Raw genomic sequence first — 17,520 nt, 5'->3', positions numbered from 1 at the left:
GTACATTATGCACATTCAAGTAGTTAGTCTATGTGTGTTGGTCGGGAAGCCACAGAAGGAATATTTATTCATTTATTTATTTATTAATAGAATATGGAAAAAAAACTCAGTGACAAAATGCCTTTATATACAAGTTATTCAAATTTACCTTACGGCTTACACCAGAACAATAGCGTCAATTAATCTCTGAATGAGACTTTTTCTTGGAAGGGATCATTTAATTTAGTAGATGACTATCAATGTTGTGAGTGTTGTGACAGGGGCACGATTGTCCCGGTACAGGTCAGGAGAAATGAGCGCAGGGTTACAGCTACTTACCCTGTCCCTCGCCTCCAGGTTAGCCCCATTTTTTATCAGAAGCTCTGCTACCTCAGTCTGCCCATACTCGCTGGCCACATGCAGGGATGTCTGGTTATGCTGGATAGAACAACAGTTGGGACAATAACTCACAACAAAATGTCTGGACAGAGACAAACGTGTTTGAATTAGATAAATTGACGTCTAACCTCTGGAAGACACTGGGAACAACGGACGCTAAACCAGATAGTAAGTGTGTGTGCGTGAGATTATGATAATTAAAAAAAAAGATTGATTTCAAAGTATATTGTAATTTGGTAGGTACCTTTCTTCTTGTGAATTATCTTGTGGTAGTAATACCAAACTAAGCTATGTCCATCTATGTGACAAGTTTAACCCCGCTGTAAAAGTCATGCCTGAACGCTATCAGTATGTAAAATGTTATGTGAATATCAGTGGCATTGTGTCATGTCACATTCACTTTCACATTGATCTTGAATTCCTTATACCTTGATGGTGTTTTGAGATAAATTATGTGTCAGACACGGTAAATCTCATCTTTGGGTATGTCTGAAATAATTTCTGCTTTGTTTGTTGACATTAAATTTCTGCATAGAGATACTCTCAATCTAAATCATATCATGTCTTACAAGTCTGCAGTTTCCTGTCAGAATTACATAATTATTTATTACACGCAGACCTCCTGGGAAAAAGGCTGGAAGGAATAAGGTACGTAAAATCACTACGATTGTCGGCCACCGTCCCCGGCCCTCCCCAACGTTTACATGCAAATCAGGTCTGGAGATGCAACAATGTGTAGACCGTATCGCACAGCTGCATCCAATCCAAATCGATCGACAAGTGAAGTCATCAAGTCAACAAAGACACATGCCTCGAATACTTCAAAATCTGTCAAATGCTAGATCGCTAGTGAATAAGATTGATGAATTTGAAGCAGTTTTGACCACCTCATCTATTGAGATCACAGTTTATTTTTTACTGTAGTAACCGAGACCTGGTTCACTCCCTGCCTCCCGAATTCAGCTACAGATGTGCGAAACTTTAACATGTTCTCTAAATGTCAACCTGACAAATGTGGAGGAGGTGTAGCAGTGTACACCAAAGCAACCATTTCAGCTAAAGTTCTGGACATAGTACTTGTTCCATCGGACTTGGAATGTGTGTGGGTGCACCTACGCCCTCACTGGCTTCCACGGGAGGTATCGTCCATTGCCCTGTGTGGTGTGTATAACCCCCCAGCTTCACGTAATGAAACTGCATTGCTGGGCCACCTGTAAGAGTCTGTATCTGTATCTATATAGCCGGTATAACCGCCCTTCGGCGTAACACACCAGCTTTACAGGCACGCAGTGTGGCAGCAGCTGGTTAAATTACACTGAACGATCCGTCACACCTAACTTTTGCACATCTATCTGCAAGCGTTCTTTAAAACTATCCAGAGAAGATGCCCCTACTGTGCTTGGTGATAACAAATTCCACTCTACAATAGTTCTGGGAAAATAAGAATTTTTGAACACATCAATCCTAGCTTGGTAATTCTGGTACTTGAAGTCATGGCTGTTTCTTGTTCTTTTTTGAGCTGGTAGATACTTATCAGTCGGTACGTCCACCAGCTTATTGGTCATTTTGTACATCATGCAAAGTCTGGACATTTTCCTTCTGTCTTCAAGTGATGTCCACTGCAGATCTGTTTTCATTTTCGTAACACTAGCATCCCTGTTGTAGTTGTTTGTACAGAATCTGGCAGCTTGGTTCTGTACCCTTTCAAGTTTATCTTTGTCTTTCTTTGTATATGGATCCCATACTGTTGCAGCATATTCAAGGTTAGGTCTTACCAGTGACGTGTATGCAAGTGATTTAACCCTGGCTGGGCATGCCCACAAGTTGCGTTTGATCACTCCCGAATGTCTGTTTAGCCTTGGTTGTTATTTTCAATTGTTAACATGGACACCCCACTTCAGCCCAGTTGTTAACGTAACACCTAGGCTTGGTATGGGTGGCTTTTTGTGGTTGCTAATGTCTGACCACAAAACTGGTAAGGGGACACATTTGGTGTGCGTTTGTTTGTTATGTGCATCATATAGCACTTATCAGGATTGAACTGCATAAGCCATTTCCTTTGCCATTCTTCCAGGGTGTTCAGATCTTCTGAAGAAGTTGTGAGTCATTCTTTGCAGATGCCTCTATATATAGCAGACAATCATGGCGAATAACCTCACACTTGAATCGAGCTGGTCTGGCAAGTTATTTATGTAAAAGAGGAAGAGCAATGGTCCCAGGACAGTCCCTTGCAGAACTCCCGATGCTACTCTAACTGGAGCTGAGGCCTTCCCTTCTACCGTTTGCTCTCTATTCGTCAGGAAAGCCTTTAACCAGTTTAATGTAGTACCTTGAATTCCATTATTATAGTACTCCAGTTTTGATATGAGTCTGCTATGGGGAACTTTGTCGAAGGCTTTAGTGAAATCAAGTATTGCTAGATCCACCTGTCTTTTATTGTTCAGTGCCCCAGCTATGTCGTGAACTGTTAAAATAAGCTGTGTTTCTGTGGATTGCTAAATGCTCTGAAACCATGCTGGTAGTCTGTTAGTATATTGTGGCCTTCTAAGTGTTTCATGATATGGCTATGGATAATGTGTTCGAGTAGTTTACAGGAAATACAGGTAAGTGAAACAGGTCTGTAGTTACTGGGGACCGCTCTGTCTCCCTTTTTGAAAATTGCACATATGTTTGTATCCCTCCAGTCTTGGGGGATTTCTCCTGTGTCAAGCGATTGTTGGAAAATGTTAGTCAAAACAGGTGCGATTTCACTGGCTGTCATTTTGAGGAACCAAGGAGGTATTTTGTCGGGCCCGGATGCTTTGGACGGATTAAGGCCTTGCAACATTTTTTCTACACCTCAAGTAGAAATTTCTATAATCCATAGGAGGGGTGCAGGGGTTCCCAAGAGATGGCATGTCTGTGGTGTCTTCTTCTGTGAATACACTTTTAAACTGTGAACTGAGTGCTTCTTCGTCTTTGTTTAATTGGAATATATCTCAGAGAATAGTCGTGAAAGGGATCTCAGCACGACAGGCACGACGAGATTCATACGGATCTTTCTACCAAAAATAAACGGTTATATAGAGGATCGGGTGAAGGTACCATAGCTCATAAAGTCAAAACAGAGCTTAACAACTATAAATTGACGTTAGGCCACAGCATGTAAATTTTATGGATGACATCCTCTGCAGACTGCAAAAATAATGAGATAGGGCGAAAAAAAAACAAGATGGGTAAAAAAAACAAGATGGCAAATTTTCAAAATAGACGTTGTAACAAGACTTGAAGTGACATTGGCATCACAGCCAACAAGGCATTCATTCCTGTATTTAAGAAGTGCAACCAGTGTAGTTAAAGTGACACTAGTGTGGTAGACTGGTATCATTAACCATGTTGGCAACTACACAGCTTCCATAGTTGTGCCACTCTTACAACTATCTATCAAGTTTTGCTTCTGCAACTACAGTCAATGCTACAGAGTCTCTAGCGTCAATTCTAAATTCAATGATTAGGTTACAACACAACCTTTACCCAATTTCGTTGATGCGGCCTTCCCTGAAGAAGAAAAAAATTCTTGTTTTTTTTTCTGAAATCAGGCGAAAATTAATGAGCGCGCGGATGTCATCCATAAAATTTACTTGCTGTGGCCTTAGCTGCGTTTCAAGGTCCCTTATGCCAGAAGCGCGCAAGCCAAACTGAGCCTTTCTGATTGGCCTTTTATAGGTGTCGCCTAGCGGGGGGGTGGTAGGGCGTAATAGAAAAGGCGTCGAAGGCAAAAAATAACTTGGAGGTACTTTGCACCAAGAAAGATAGCTTTAGAACCTTAGTCATCTTTCAAATGGCTTCCATATCCAGTAGAGTACGATACAAGAAAAATAACAATAATAACGCCTTTTGGAAATGTAGACTGGTCCATTACCATGGAAACGGAAATAGGTACATGGCGTCATCTACAGCCAAAAGATGCGGGGTAGCACCCGGTTATAAAACCTTTTCAATTTTTTGCTCCAGCGCTATCCGTGGATTTTTTATTAATATTTTTCATATTCATTTAAGGTCTCATTGATGAGTTTCTTTTTCCCATAGACTTCTATGTTATAATTCGTGGTTTACATGGGCGTGTTCATAATGAAGCTAAGTGCAATTTTAGCAGATTTTTCTATGTTGAGCACATTTACCCTATATCGTGGGAAAAAATTGCCAACGTCAACTATACGTAGGTTCTTTTTTTATAGCAATTACAAACTACGATTAGTTAATCCCCACAAAAGGCACTTTTTTCGCTGCTAGTGCACAACCGCACCACTCAGAACCCTGGGGACTGTGTACCTCCGACCTAGAGCGCGGCTGCAAAACTTTACCTGCTAATTTCTTCAGTTACAAACGAGCTTTCACCAATCTAACTTTTGAGATCAGTTCCGCTGGCTAAAGGGAATTTCTCACCGCTAAAAACACTCGTCCATGCAGCCGTTTATTTTTTGGCTCGGATCTCTTTTAGGGTACCCACTCGGGGTAATACATCAATGAGACCTGAAGTCATCCCATTTCTATGTCACTGACATGTCTTTTGTTCTCAGGTTAAAGTTTGTTGTATAGTCCTCAAGGTCATTCTTGATAGCTGGCTCGTCAGATTTTGTGCGAATGTACACTTTCCTTTTTGGTTTTTTGTTCTGCATGTTAAGTGCCAAGTTAACGTCCACTAGAACCATGTCGTGGTCACTTATTCCCGGAGCTATTGTGGCTTTTTCAATTATGTTTGGGTTATTAACCAAGACCAGGTCCAAAATATTACCATTTCTAGTTGGTTCCTGAACTGTTTGGTTATGGTTATCCACTAAGTGCAGTAGTTTCTGTGCCTGTCCTGTATGGTTCTGATCGTTGTCTGTTGTGCTGGCATCCCAATCTATACCAGCTGCAGGGGTGTTGAAATCTCCAAAAATGATTACGTTGTCAGAGTTTATCTAAGTTGGATTTTATTTATAGAGCTGTGAAGCTCATCCAGACTATTGCGTGGGTCCGATGGTGGCCTGTATATGCGTAGTATGTAACGGGAGGTGCCCCAACACGGTACGCTTTTTCTTGTGCTCAAACTCATGGCGCTCCATCGCTAGTTGCCTGAGAGTGGTCAAATTTTGATGACTGAATTTTTTACACATAGATTTGAACAACATACTTGAATAAGAAATGCATTCATGTGGTTCATGAACCTTTCGCGTTGCGTGTTACAAGTGGCAAACACTGTGAGACAATTTCGTGTATGTAACCTTCCAATTTTGTGCTATGCTGGACAGTGTGCCTAACTTGGTACGCTTTTTTACATTTTGCTCTCTTCAGAAGTAAGTGGTAAATTTAAGTACACAGAAAAAAAATTAATAGAATGATATTTTAGCTTTCCTTTGACAGTAAAATCGTGACTGTATGTACTTCTTGTCTCACATGAGAAAGGCTGTACCTAGAACAATCCAGCTGATGTTTTTACGGGCAATGGGCTGAATGCACTGATTGTGAATGCCCGACTAAAAAAACCATTACGAAAAAACGACACCGCCAACATCAACAAAAGTCTTATTTTCATAGACATCACGAATCATTTGTTACAGTCAAATAAATCTTTGGAGCGTTCTCTAGTCTGCCACCTTCACGGCCACACTCCCTTGGGAGTACAATGGTGGCAATGTTTATGTCGCTTCCTTTTGGTTGCTTTTCTACTCAACAAACATTTGAAGACCCATATTCATAGTGTTTTATGGAGCTTTATTTATGTGTATCATGGCAGTTGTGTGACTGTTTGGAAGAGTTCGTATAGTTAGCGACACGAGCCGCCAATACGCAGAGGCCGGTGACCGCAGTGATTCAGCACTGTCAACATTACTGTTAGAATTCTGTTTTTAAAAAAACATGAAGTAAATATGTTACAGTATACTTGGAATGCAAATTAAAGCTGTGTGCATGGACTTGGTTTATTTACCTTTGTAATCAGCATAGTCAGTCAGGCAACAAACACGGTGTACTTATGGATAATAAGATCAGCAAAAAATCCGTACCGTCTTACGACGGGAACCATCTTAGGGCGGCCCCCGTTACCAATCATAAGCGGTTTCTTTCCTGCAAGTTGGGTTTGTGTCCAAATGATCTCACAGTCTGTGTCCAGATCTGGTCTGTGGGTGACAATCAGATCATCCCTGTTTGCCTGAAATACACCACCTCCTGTGTCAGTTTGTCTGTCTTTACGGTATACTATATATATAGCTGTCAAGGAATATTTCGCTGCTTGATATGTTTTCATTGAGCCATGACTCTGTGCCCGCTAATATACAGTCTGGTTTATACGTGTCAATCACAGTTGCCAATTCAGCAGTTTTGTTTCTGACACTCTGGCAGTTGACCAGGAGGAGTTTAGCCCAGTACTCTTTTTGTGGCCATTACCACTAGTGTGGGTTTTCCCGTGCTTTGATCTAAGTGGAGTGGATGTGGCCGTTGGTGTGTCACCTGGCAAACTTGTGCTGGAGTTCAGCGTATCAAATGAATTTACCGAATGACAGCTGTCATCAGTGATGTCGAACATGTCTGATGCAAAGTTTGGTATGCCACAGTCACAGCATATCCATGAGTATGATCGGTGGGTTGCTAATACAGTGTATACCTGAGAGCCAAGCTCAATACAGTCCTTATGATACCACGTATTGCAGTCATCACAACAAATAGCAGCGTGCTTATTCTGTACTGCTTTGTTACAGCTCCCACAGGGACACTTAGGTGGTCTAGGCCCTGGGTTGATCTCAATATCTCCACTTAGGAGCAAGATCATAATCAGTGACAACTTTGTACTATCATTGTGAATCATTGTTTTCTTGTGACTGAAAGGAGTCCCATTCACCCCACTATGTTTAATCATGAAGGCAAACGTGGCCCAGTCAGAGGTGCAGTCAGTTCTGAATGTGCATGTAACATGTACTTCTTTCATCTCCTGTTTATCTTTTGGCTGTGACCCTGGCTGAGTCTTGCCAATCATCAGGCATAGAGCCAGGAATATGCAAGTATAATGTAGTTCCATGTTCTAATCCCAGCACATGCGTTTCTACTACAAACACAGGTTCCCGCCACACAGGCGACCTTACTACACAGGTTCCCGCCACCCAGGCGACCCTACCACACAGGTTCCCGCCACCCAGGCGACCTTACCACACAGGTTCCCTCCACACAGGCGACCTTACCACACAGGTTCCCTCCACACAGGCGACCTTACCACACAGGCTCCCGCCACACAGGCTACGTTACCACACAGGTTCCCGCCACACAGGCTACGTAATACCACACAGGTTCCCGCCACACAGGCTTCGTTACCACACAGGTTCCCGCCACACAGGGTACGTTACCACACAGGTTCCCGCCACACAGGCGACCTTACCACACTGTGTAGTAGGAGTGTTTGTTTTCTTCAAGCTGAAAAATTAAACATCCTTCTTATTTTGTATGAGCCATTACCTAATCGGAGACGTCTGGAATTTTAAAAGAATTTTAACCCCGTCATTTTTTCTGAAAAATGCCAGGACCAACAACTTACTATAACTTGATGTGGCTTTATCAATTATTTCATTTTTTCTTCTTTGTTATATAATAAGTATATAATTCTGTATACCATTGTTAAACTGTTTTACTTTGTATGCATATCCGCCTTTTGGCCTAACCTTAGTGTAACAACTTCCTGTGGGTAGCGTGCGAGACAAGGAAGATAGGATTGTCAACCTTGTTCGAGGGTTTCTTTTCAGAGGTCAGTCTGTTCATACCCTGGCACTGAGAGTGTTTTATTGGGCTGAAACTCTGGCAGTTAAAAGTTACTTACAATTTGAATGTTCAAAGTTTATGTCAACATCAACAAGTTAGAAACACCTACATTTGCTCGGGAGAAAATACAACACTTTTCTTTCCAGTCCAGTGAGAGAAATGTGGCCACTTAAGCTATAGACAGGTGGCCACTATAAAGAAAATGTTGATCTATTGACTAAGAGCAATATGTTACACATGATTTCAGTACACTGATCTTTACTCATATAAACATTGCATTTAAATGTACAATTCCAATCAATCTGAAGAGAAATATTGAGAGAAAATAATCATTCTTGCCACTGTCAAACTTACGTATTAAAACTAAAAGCAAACTGTGTGGGGCTCTGGGGTGAACGTCCAAAAGGCATGGAGACCGAAAGAAAATCAATTTCCCCTCAGAAAAGTGCTGAAATTAAGCATTTTAAAGTAGTTTATGCCAAAAAATTTTACTTGGATCATTTTGCCAACTATCTAATGCATATCTATATAAAATTTCAGGTCATTCAATTGTAATACCAGCCTGAGGGTACTAGTACTGATTGCTGATGCAGAGTGTCCAGACCACTGCATCAGCAGAATACAGTGGACTACTAATACTACTACAGGGGGCCAAAATATACCATTTTGGTAAAAGAATTACCTTTAACCTCAATAAAATCATTTTAGAGGCAGATATTAACAAAATGAGAAAAACGCATCGGGGTATTGGCCCACTCTACCCTTGTGCCACATTTCAAGTCATTCAGTCATTCAGTGCTTTGAAGATTTGATAGGAGAAGAAGAAGAAAGAAGAAACATTACGAATACAATATATTTCACCATACCTATATGGTATGGCTGAAATATTGGGTGTATTTGCAGCCAGTGCCATAGGCAGTTAGGTACCCATTGTGTTATGTTTTACCTTGTCCTGGGCCATGACATCAGCTCCACAACAGATCAGAAGCTCACAAAACCCGGTTTGGCCCAAAGCAGCACCCTCATGCAAGGGTGTGTTCTGGTCCTGCACAGAGAAAAGTGATAAGGTGGTCTGAGTAACACAAACTCTCCCTATTCAGGCTCATTCATTAAGAGGCCGACCAGGTGGTAATGGTATTTGTTTAATTTGGTCAAAATTGTGTCACCACTCAACTTGTGAAGCAACAATATGGAACGCATGTGGTATCAACAAAGGATGACAGTAGGTGCAATTCAAGGAACACAACATGTTGACAACTATTCCAGCAAACCCACAATGGTGGACAAAGGCACTACGTAACCAGACACTGTAAAGGCTTGTTTGTGAAATCAATGAGAAACTTAAAATGTATAATGCCTTTAGTGGAAGACATGTAGCACATGTTTTAGACCAGTCACTGACAGACTGACTTGATTTGATGGGTGACATCCACACACACAACTCAGTACTAAGTGGAGTAAAACTTTGAGTTCATGGAGGAATTTTGTTCAATTGAAACAGTCAAAATAGATAATTTTGCTATTCCGTAATGCATTTTGTAGAAAAAAATTATAAGTGTCTGGGACTCGGGGGAAGTGGCAGAAGTCTGATATTAAAGAAACTTAGTTACAAATGCCTTGCTTTTTTACAAGTCATTTATTCCTGTTCCACTATAAATAGCTTTAAGGTTATTAAGGTCATTGACCCCAACTAAAGCCTTCTCTTAGGCCCAGGCCTGGACATACAGTCAAACCTGACCAAGCGACCACCTCTTCTCAGCGACCACCTGGCCATTTTGACCGTTATTTTTAGATATCTCGGTCCCGAAAATTTTCCCCTTGATTGACGGAAGCATCAAGCGACCTTTTCTCAACGACCACCTGGCCAACGCGAACGCATCCGTCAAAAACTGGGACTGCACATGACAAAATAACTGTCAATAACGACCGCGTCATTTGCAACATTGAGGTGTCATCGATTTACGATGATACTAGCACAATTTTGTGCTGAAACCGGCCAGTTTGCGTCGGATTTTGACTGCCATTACGATATCATTACGATGTTATGTTTAGAATAAAGAAGGTGGTGGTCAATAGGTGGGTCTATGGGAGGAAATTCAGTTGTAAGAAAGTCTGAATTTAGTTTTTACAGAAGTTTTTTAAAAGAGAAACTGTATAGCCAACTAAACACGAATAATACTGGTCGTAGGAATGCAACATGTACAGCACGTTAACTTCACTGTATGGTATAAATTTGATTTGAAAAAGGAAGTAACATATCTTTTTAAGAGTAGAGTTCTTTTGGCGCAGGAAAGAATGTCACGTTCCAATTTGTTCCAATTTTTTCACGTTACATGTATTTGACTTCACCACAGGGCATGTTGTATTTAACATCAAACACCTCATGACACTTACATTAACTTCTTTGCGTCCATGTGCTTACTGCTATTTGCCATTTAACACAACGGAAACCATTTATACTATGTATCGGACATAATGTGAATCAATACTCTTCTCAGCGACCACCTGTCCAAATCGACCGCTTTTGCCCGGTCCCCCGGGTGGTCGTCTTGGGCAGGTTTGACTGTATCTAGAACTTAATCAAGCAGGCAACCAATGATCTAGCATAAATTAATATACTGTGGAGGATTCGCAGCCAATGAGCGAGCATGGGGTTATCTGGAAGAGTCCATTCATGCAAAGGGGACTTTTTTCAAATTCAATTTTGGACTGGGTTGCTATACAAAAGGCTGTGTTTTCAGTGGGAGTATTTCTGGACTGATTAATTTAAAGAGGGTGTGCTGAAAGAGTCCATTCTTGTATGGAGGGGGGCATTTTTTAAGATTCATTTTTGAACTTTGGTGATTATGTCTAAGTCCTTTTTAGTGGAAGTATTTTGTACTTCTCAGGATTTGGCCCAAAACGTAATATGTGAACTGGATATCCAGGATTCTTACTTCTGAGTGCCGTCAATCATGGTGATTGACAGGACAGGAAACAGTAATTATGCACGCCCGTGTTTCCATGTCAGAAAAAATGAGGGCAGGGATATACATGTAGCTACTTACGTTGTCCTTCGCCTCCAGGTCAGCACCATGTTGGATAAGGAGCTCTGCTATCTCAGTCTGCCCGTATTTGCTGGCCGCATGCAGAGATGTCCAGCCACGCTGGATAGAACAACAGTTGGGACAATAACTGTTTACAAAATGAGTGTATACACAGGTATATTTATTATTATAACATTCTTATGATATGAACTAAAAAGGCTGACATTTTCTTGAGAGCAAATACAGCATATTTCAGCCATCTCCCTCACCATGCAACATAGACTGTTCCAAAATCACCCATTTGAAAAAATCACTTTTACTAATGACAGTTTAAGCCAAAAATGAATCTTACAAAATCCCCACGTGCAAGAATGGACTCCAGTGCACCCCATGTGAATTTGCACAGTAGACCAGTCCAGAAATACTGCCACTGAAAACTTGGCCTTTTGAATAAGAAACCGAATCCAAAATTGAATTTAGCTATGAATGCATGAAAAGGTATATTAACAGACCAGTCCAAAAACACTCCCACTAAAAATGGAATTTTGAATCATCACCCATCCAAACCAAATGTGAAAAAAATAACCCCTCCGTGCAAGAATGGACTCTTCCTGTGATACCCCTGTGTAAAGTGGAGCAGACAAAAATACTTCCACTAAAATAGGACATTGACATTATCACCAAAGTCTAAAAATGTATTTTATGAAATGCCCCCTTCTGTTCAAGAATTGAATCTTCCAGCACACCCCTTTAAAATTGCAAATTAGACCAGTCCAGAAATACTCCAACTGAAAACACAGTCTTTGTATAAGAAACCCAGTCAGGAATTAGATTTTTAAAGAAAGTCCCCCGTGCATGAATGGACTCTTCCAAATAACACCAGGCTCGCTGATTGGCTGCCGAATCCTCCTTGGGATATTGAGTCAGGCTAGATCATTGGCTGCCTCTTTGATTAAGTTTTACGCAAAGTCATGTCAAGGCCTAGTCTGGGTACCATCCGGAAAGTAGTTCGCTCCGGCGTTCATTATACACTATAAACAGTCGCTACTAGCTCTGACATTCATTTTACACTATATACAGTCGCTTCTCTGTGTTTCCGTATGGGAACACGGACCATCTAAACGTCTGGAATCGTCCAAATTTCGGAAGCAGGCGCTGATTGGTCCCTACTCATGAGCAAATTATGGAATGGGTTCAAACGCTCGTTCGAACCGGTGTTCCAACACCGGAAAAGCCTTGCGTCCCCTTGCGCATGCAGGCGCCGGGCTGTTGTCATCGAACGAGTGCTCTAGAACCTATTCCTTACTTCGCTTATTTGGGCTTCGGACAGCACCGGTGGATAGGACCTCCACCCTTCCCTTACTTCCACATGGACAGGGGCTGGTATGGACATCCCCCAGACCCGTCTTTCGGACTCAGTGACAGACCTCATGGATCCCGCTGATCATGTGCATCCCTCATAAGAGCAAACAGACTAAGGAGTGCCGCAGAAATGACTTCCTAGTAGCAGTAGAAACTTTGGCATATCCTTTGGTTTCTTGAACATACACGGCTTAGGTAGTAAATTAGATGATAGAGATTTCATTAGTCAGATTGAAGGGTTCGACTTCTTATCCTTATCCGAAACCTGGCATACCGGTGAGTTGTCCTTTCCTAATTACCTCCATGAAATGTCATGGAGGTTATATTTTACCCTGCGTTTGTGTGTCTGTCTGTGTGTTTGTGTGTGTGTGTGTGTGTAAACAAAATAACTCAAGAACGGCTGGGTGGATTGGTTTCATACTTGGTGTGTTGGTAGTGTGTGATGAAAGCTGGAAATGATTAGATTTGGGGCCCCCTAGCGGCTTCCCTTGGTACTGCAGCGCAACTTCCGGTTTTGCTATCTCGGTGTTCTGAACAAGCTATGGCCACGATTTTTGAGTATTAGATAGCTCTTGTGCTCAGGAAGAAATGACATAAGTTTGAGCCCCCTAGCGTCTAGTTTTGGGATAGCAGGGGCATTTTTGTCAAAAACTTCTGAAGACGATAACTCAAGAAGGGAACAACGAATTTTCATGATTTTTGGTATGTAGGTACCTTAGACAATGTTGTACAAGATAAGATACTAATTATGCAAAATAGGAGTACATTTGCATAATTAATGATAATATTCTATCATAGCAGTTTTTTCAATGTATCTCTTGTTCCAGACATGCTATGGTCCTGACATTTAGGTGGTAGATAGCTTTTAGTGACATGACAAAGTGGGGCAAGTTTCAGCCCTCTAACATTTAATTGTAGAACTGCAGGGGCGTTTTTGTCAAGACATTCCAAAGAGGATAACTGCAGAAAGGAACGACGGATTGCCTGCATTTTAGGCATGCAGGTAGCTTAGGCAAAGATTTTCATAATGATATACATGTTATGCAAATGAGGACTTAATTTGCATTATTAATGAGGAAATTGTATAATTCCATTGTTTTTAATAACTGGACTTCAATAAATGTAACACATGGTAATTATGATAGGTGGAATGTAAGCAGATACCAAATATGGTAATGAGGAACTTATTTGCATAATTTATGGAAAAATCGCAAAACCGCTTTATGATTAATAATGGGAATTTTATAATTGTGACATGTGTACGTCATTCAATGATGAACAACACCATGCATAAATTATGTTAATGTTTTAGTCAATTACATGAAATTTACAAAAGCTCTAAATTTTCATGGAGGTATGAGGTCGCCGAACTCTAGTTTCCTTTATTTTAGTAGTCATAGAACAAAATCAAAGAAAGCTAAGCGTAATTCAGGTGGTTTGATATCTATGTACAAAAAGCAATATAGATACCTAAGTCACTAGATTGAATAGTAAAAGTGAAGACATCCTTTGGGTTAAAATAGACAATTATTTAACCACGAGAAAGACATATAGTTAGCGTCTGACATGTATTCTGCAGACTTGTTAACAGCTGACATGGAACTTCAAAAACATGTTTGAATCCGTACCACATTTCTTGTCCATTATCTAGTCGTCTACAGTAGGAATAATGTTTTTCTTGCACATGTCAGGGCATCTACAAGTCTTAAGTTATTTAATTATGCTATAGGAGCCAAATAGTGACCATATATGGACTTGGGACCTGTATAGTTCTCAAGAACTTTTTCAAGTTCACTCAGTTAATAGTCAACATGAATTATGAAAATTCCAAAATAGTAAAACTTTAAAACTTTTAAGGTATATTTTAACTTTAAAAAATGTAGCTACAGATAATTTCTTCAAAACAATAGTTCCATTTCAACTGGAAAGACAGCAGATTCTGTGCTTCAAAGGGCACAGGGGGTCAATCTAATGGTGGAGTGTTACCACTCGATAATCACCGTGACAGGAAATGGCTCCAATGCAGCACCATCCCCTCTTGTTGCTTCAAAGCTTTCCTTCCTTGACAGTTTGGGGAGGGAAACCTGGACAGCTCATACTTACCATGAAATTACCATGGTAGACGGCACCAGTGCCACCTTAATAAAGCATGAAAGCTTCTGGCTCTAATGCTGCATTGAGCACCACTTTCACCTTCAACTCGATAGGCGGCGCTTTTACAGCAGCCCCACCTTACTTTAGCTCCTGCACTTTCCAGGCCCAAAAAGTGTGTTTCCAGTGCAGAAAGTTACCATCGAGGGGGAATCTACAAGGAGAAACGTGTAGTTATGACTTTTCCAACTTCTGACTCTCCTTTTGAAGCGTTTTTGCCTAAATTGACGGAGATTTTCGACATGATCCTGGCGTGACGCCGACCGTGGGGAGGGAAGCTACTACAAGACAAAGGAATTCCCCAACCACCCTGCTATTTAGCGTCCTGAGGAGCGTTGTCCTTGGATACAGGAGTACATCATCCTGATCATGGCAAGTTTGAACAATCTCCACATGTTTTAACGTATAAGTCACTTTTGGATCGGGGAAATAGGACAAACCAGCAACTTTTTACCTGTTTGTGTATGCTACGTGGCGGGGTTACTCCAGGTCACACCTAACACGATGTCTTTAAAACAGCTGGTCTACTCGTCGACAACTCTTTGAGCCCTCCGATCATACAGTAAACTTACACATGCAGTAAAGCGTTCTCTCATTGATTGTGGTATCAAAAGAGTTTTCCATGCGAGAGGATGTCGAGGGGGCAGAAACTTGGCTCGTCAGATCACCGCCCAAGTAATGAACCGAATTATCCCCGTTTTTAACAACAACAATGACACATGGCGAAGGACACACAGTCGGGTTATCTGTGAAATAAATCCCAAGAAAGACGTAGCTTGTGTCACACAAGCAACAACTCCCTCTGTTTGCCTGTGCAACCCCAGATCGCTCGTCAACAAGCTGGATGAGTACCAAAGCTACCTGTCAGACCACCCTGTGGATATTGGTGTAGTGGCTGAATCATGGTTCTCCCCAACCATCCCTGAGTCCTGTCTTTTTATTGAAGGGTTACTCTTCTCCAAGTGCCGCACAACAAGAAGAGGCGGAGGGGTGGCCGTATACGTAAGGAATTCCATACCTGCTGGACTGGTACCAGATATTACTGTTCCTCCTGAGCTGGAGTGTATATGGGTGTCAGTAAGACCGAGACGTCTGCCCAGAGGGGTGTCACAAGTTGTCGTGGGTGCCGTCTACAACCTGCCATCCTCACCTCACCAGGAACTGCTACTAGAACACCTCGTCTCTGCCACAGACGACATACGAACACGTAACCCTGATGCTGGAATGATTCTGTTGGGGGATTTCAACCACCTGGATATAGGTCAACTCTGCAACGGAAACAACCTATCCCAGTTCGTCAAAGAACCAACGAGAGGACAGGCTATGTTAGACCTGATTATCACCAATCTAGAGAAACACTACAAAATTCCCCAAGTATGTAGCCCTTTGGGTTTGAGTGATCACAGCACGGTTTTGTGGGAACCGCAGATAACAAGGAAAGAGAACTTTACCAAGTGCAAGACAGTGAGACCTATCCGCGACTCCGACCGCCGAGTCTTTGGCCAATGGATATGTTCTCAATCCTGGGACGAAGTGTACACATCTCCTACCTGTGCCGGCAAGGCCGAGGCCTTTTACACAGCAATGGAAGATGCTATAAACAAGTTTTTCCAAACCAAGCAGGTAACAATGCACAGCAATGACAAGCCGTGGTTAAAACCAGACATCAAGGACATGATTCGCCGACGGCAGAAAGCATTCTCAGAAAACAAGACTGCCTTGTGGAAATACCTGCGTAACAAGGTGAACAGAGAAGTAAAAAAAGCGTGAAAGTCTTTCTATCGGCACAGGGTACAAAATCTCAAGGTAGAAAATCCGGCGGATTGGTACAGAGAGATAAAGACCATCCTGAATATACAGCAGTCAGAGCTCTCACTCAACATCCCCGGTCAAGACGAAGCAGACAACACTTTCATCGCAAACCACATCAACAAGAAGTTTGCAGAGGTGGCACAGGGAAGACCGCCCCTGGATCCTGAACAGTTACCAGCATACAGGCCCGTCAAGTCATGCCCACCTGAGGTCAACGTGTGGGATACCTACAACCGTCTGCGCAAACTGAAGGCCGGCAAGGCGTCGGGGCCAGACCAGTTGAGTACTAGAATCCTGAAGGAATTTGCATGTGAAATAAGTGGTCCGGTCACAGACATGATGAATGCTTCTTTCAAGGAAGGTTACGTCCCACAAGTATGGAAGGACGCCACAGTAGTGCCCTTACCCAAGTCACAACCTCCATCAGTCGACAAACTCAGACCAGTCTCTCTAACATCTCAACTCGCCAAGGTCACAGAGTCCTTCGTTTCGAACTGGATTTTGGAGGACATAAGTGCGTCACTGGACCAACAGCAGTTTGGTTGCCTAAAAGGCCGCTCTACAACACTGTATCTGGTCAGCTTGATAGACTTCCTCTGTAGGGAATCTGAAAAGGCCAAGAACATTTGCACAATCAATTATGGTTATGACAGACTTTTCAAAAGCCTAAGTTGATAGAATAGACCACACTTTAGCCATCCAGAAGCTGTTACGACTCGGAGTACGGGGGGAACTAATCCCGTGGGTCTGCGACTTTCTAACCCAGCGGCGGCAAAGAGTTCGCTATGGAGGCCAACTCTCTGACTGGGAGGTACTGACCTGTTCAGTGCCACAAGGGACGCTCCTAGGTCCGTTAATTTTTCTAGTGGTGTTTGATGACGCTATGAGGGACGCACTGCTTAATCAGTGGAAATATGTTGATGATCTGTCCATGGCAGAATCGCGCCACTACCTCGAACCATCATCAATGCAGAATGAATTGGACGGTTTCACTGACTGGTCTCGCAATAACCACATGTTACTT

At 42.0% G+C, this 17,520-nt stretch overlaps 1 protein-coding gene across 1 annotated transcript; it reads left to right on the top strand.

Moving 5' to 3' along the window:
- The first annotated feature begins 15,316 nt into the window (after window positions 1-15,316).
- On the top strand, window positions 15,317-17,171 carry LOC118416330. The gene is made up of 3 exons (XM_035821420.1): window positions 15,317-15,342; window positions 15,509-16,427; window positions 16,548-17,171. Exons 1-3 carry the CDS (start codon window positions 15,317-15,319, stop codon window positions 17,169-17,171), a joined length of 1,569 nt encoding a protein of 522 aa, XP_035677313.1.
- Window positions 17,172-17,520: the final 349 nt, after the last annotated feature.

The sequence above is a fragment of the Branchiostoma floridae genome, chromosome 5 (assembly GCF_000003815.2).
Source record: "Branchiostoma floridae strain S238N-H82 chromosome 5, Bfl_VNyyK, whole genome shotgun sequence".
NCBI classification, from domain to species: Eukaryota; Metazoa; Chordata; class Leptocardii; order Amphioxiformes; family Branchiostomatidae; genus Branchiostoma; species Branchiostoma floridae.
This window is presented reverse-complemented; position numbering and strand designations above follow the sequence as displayed.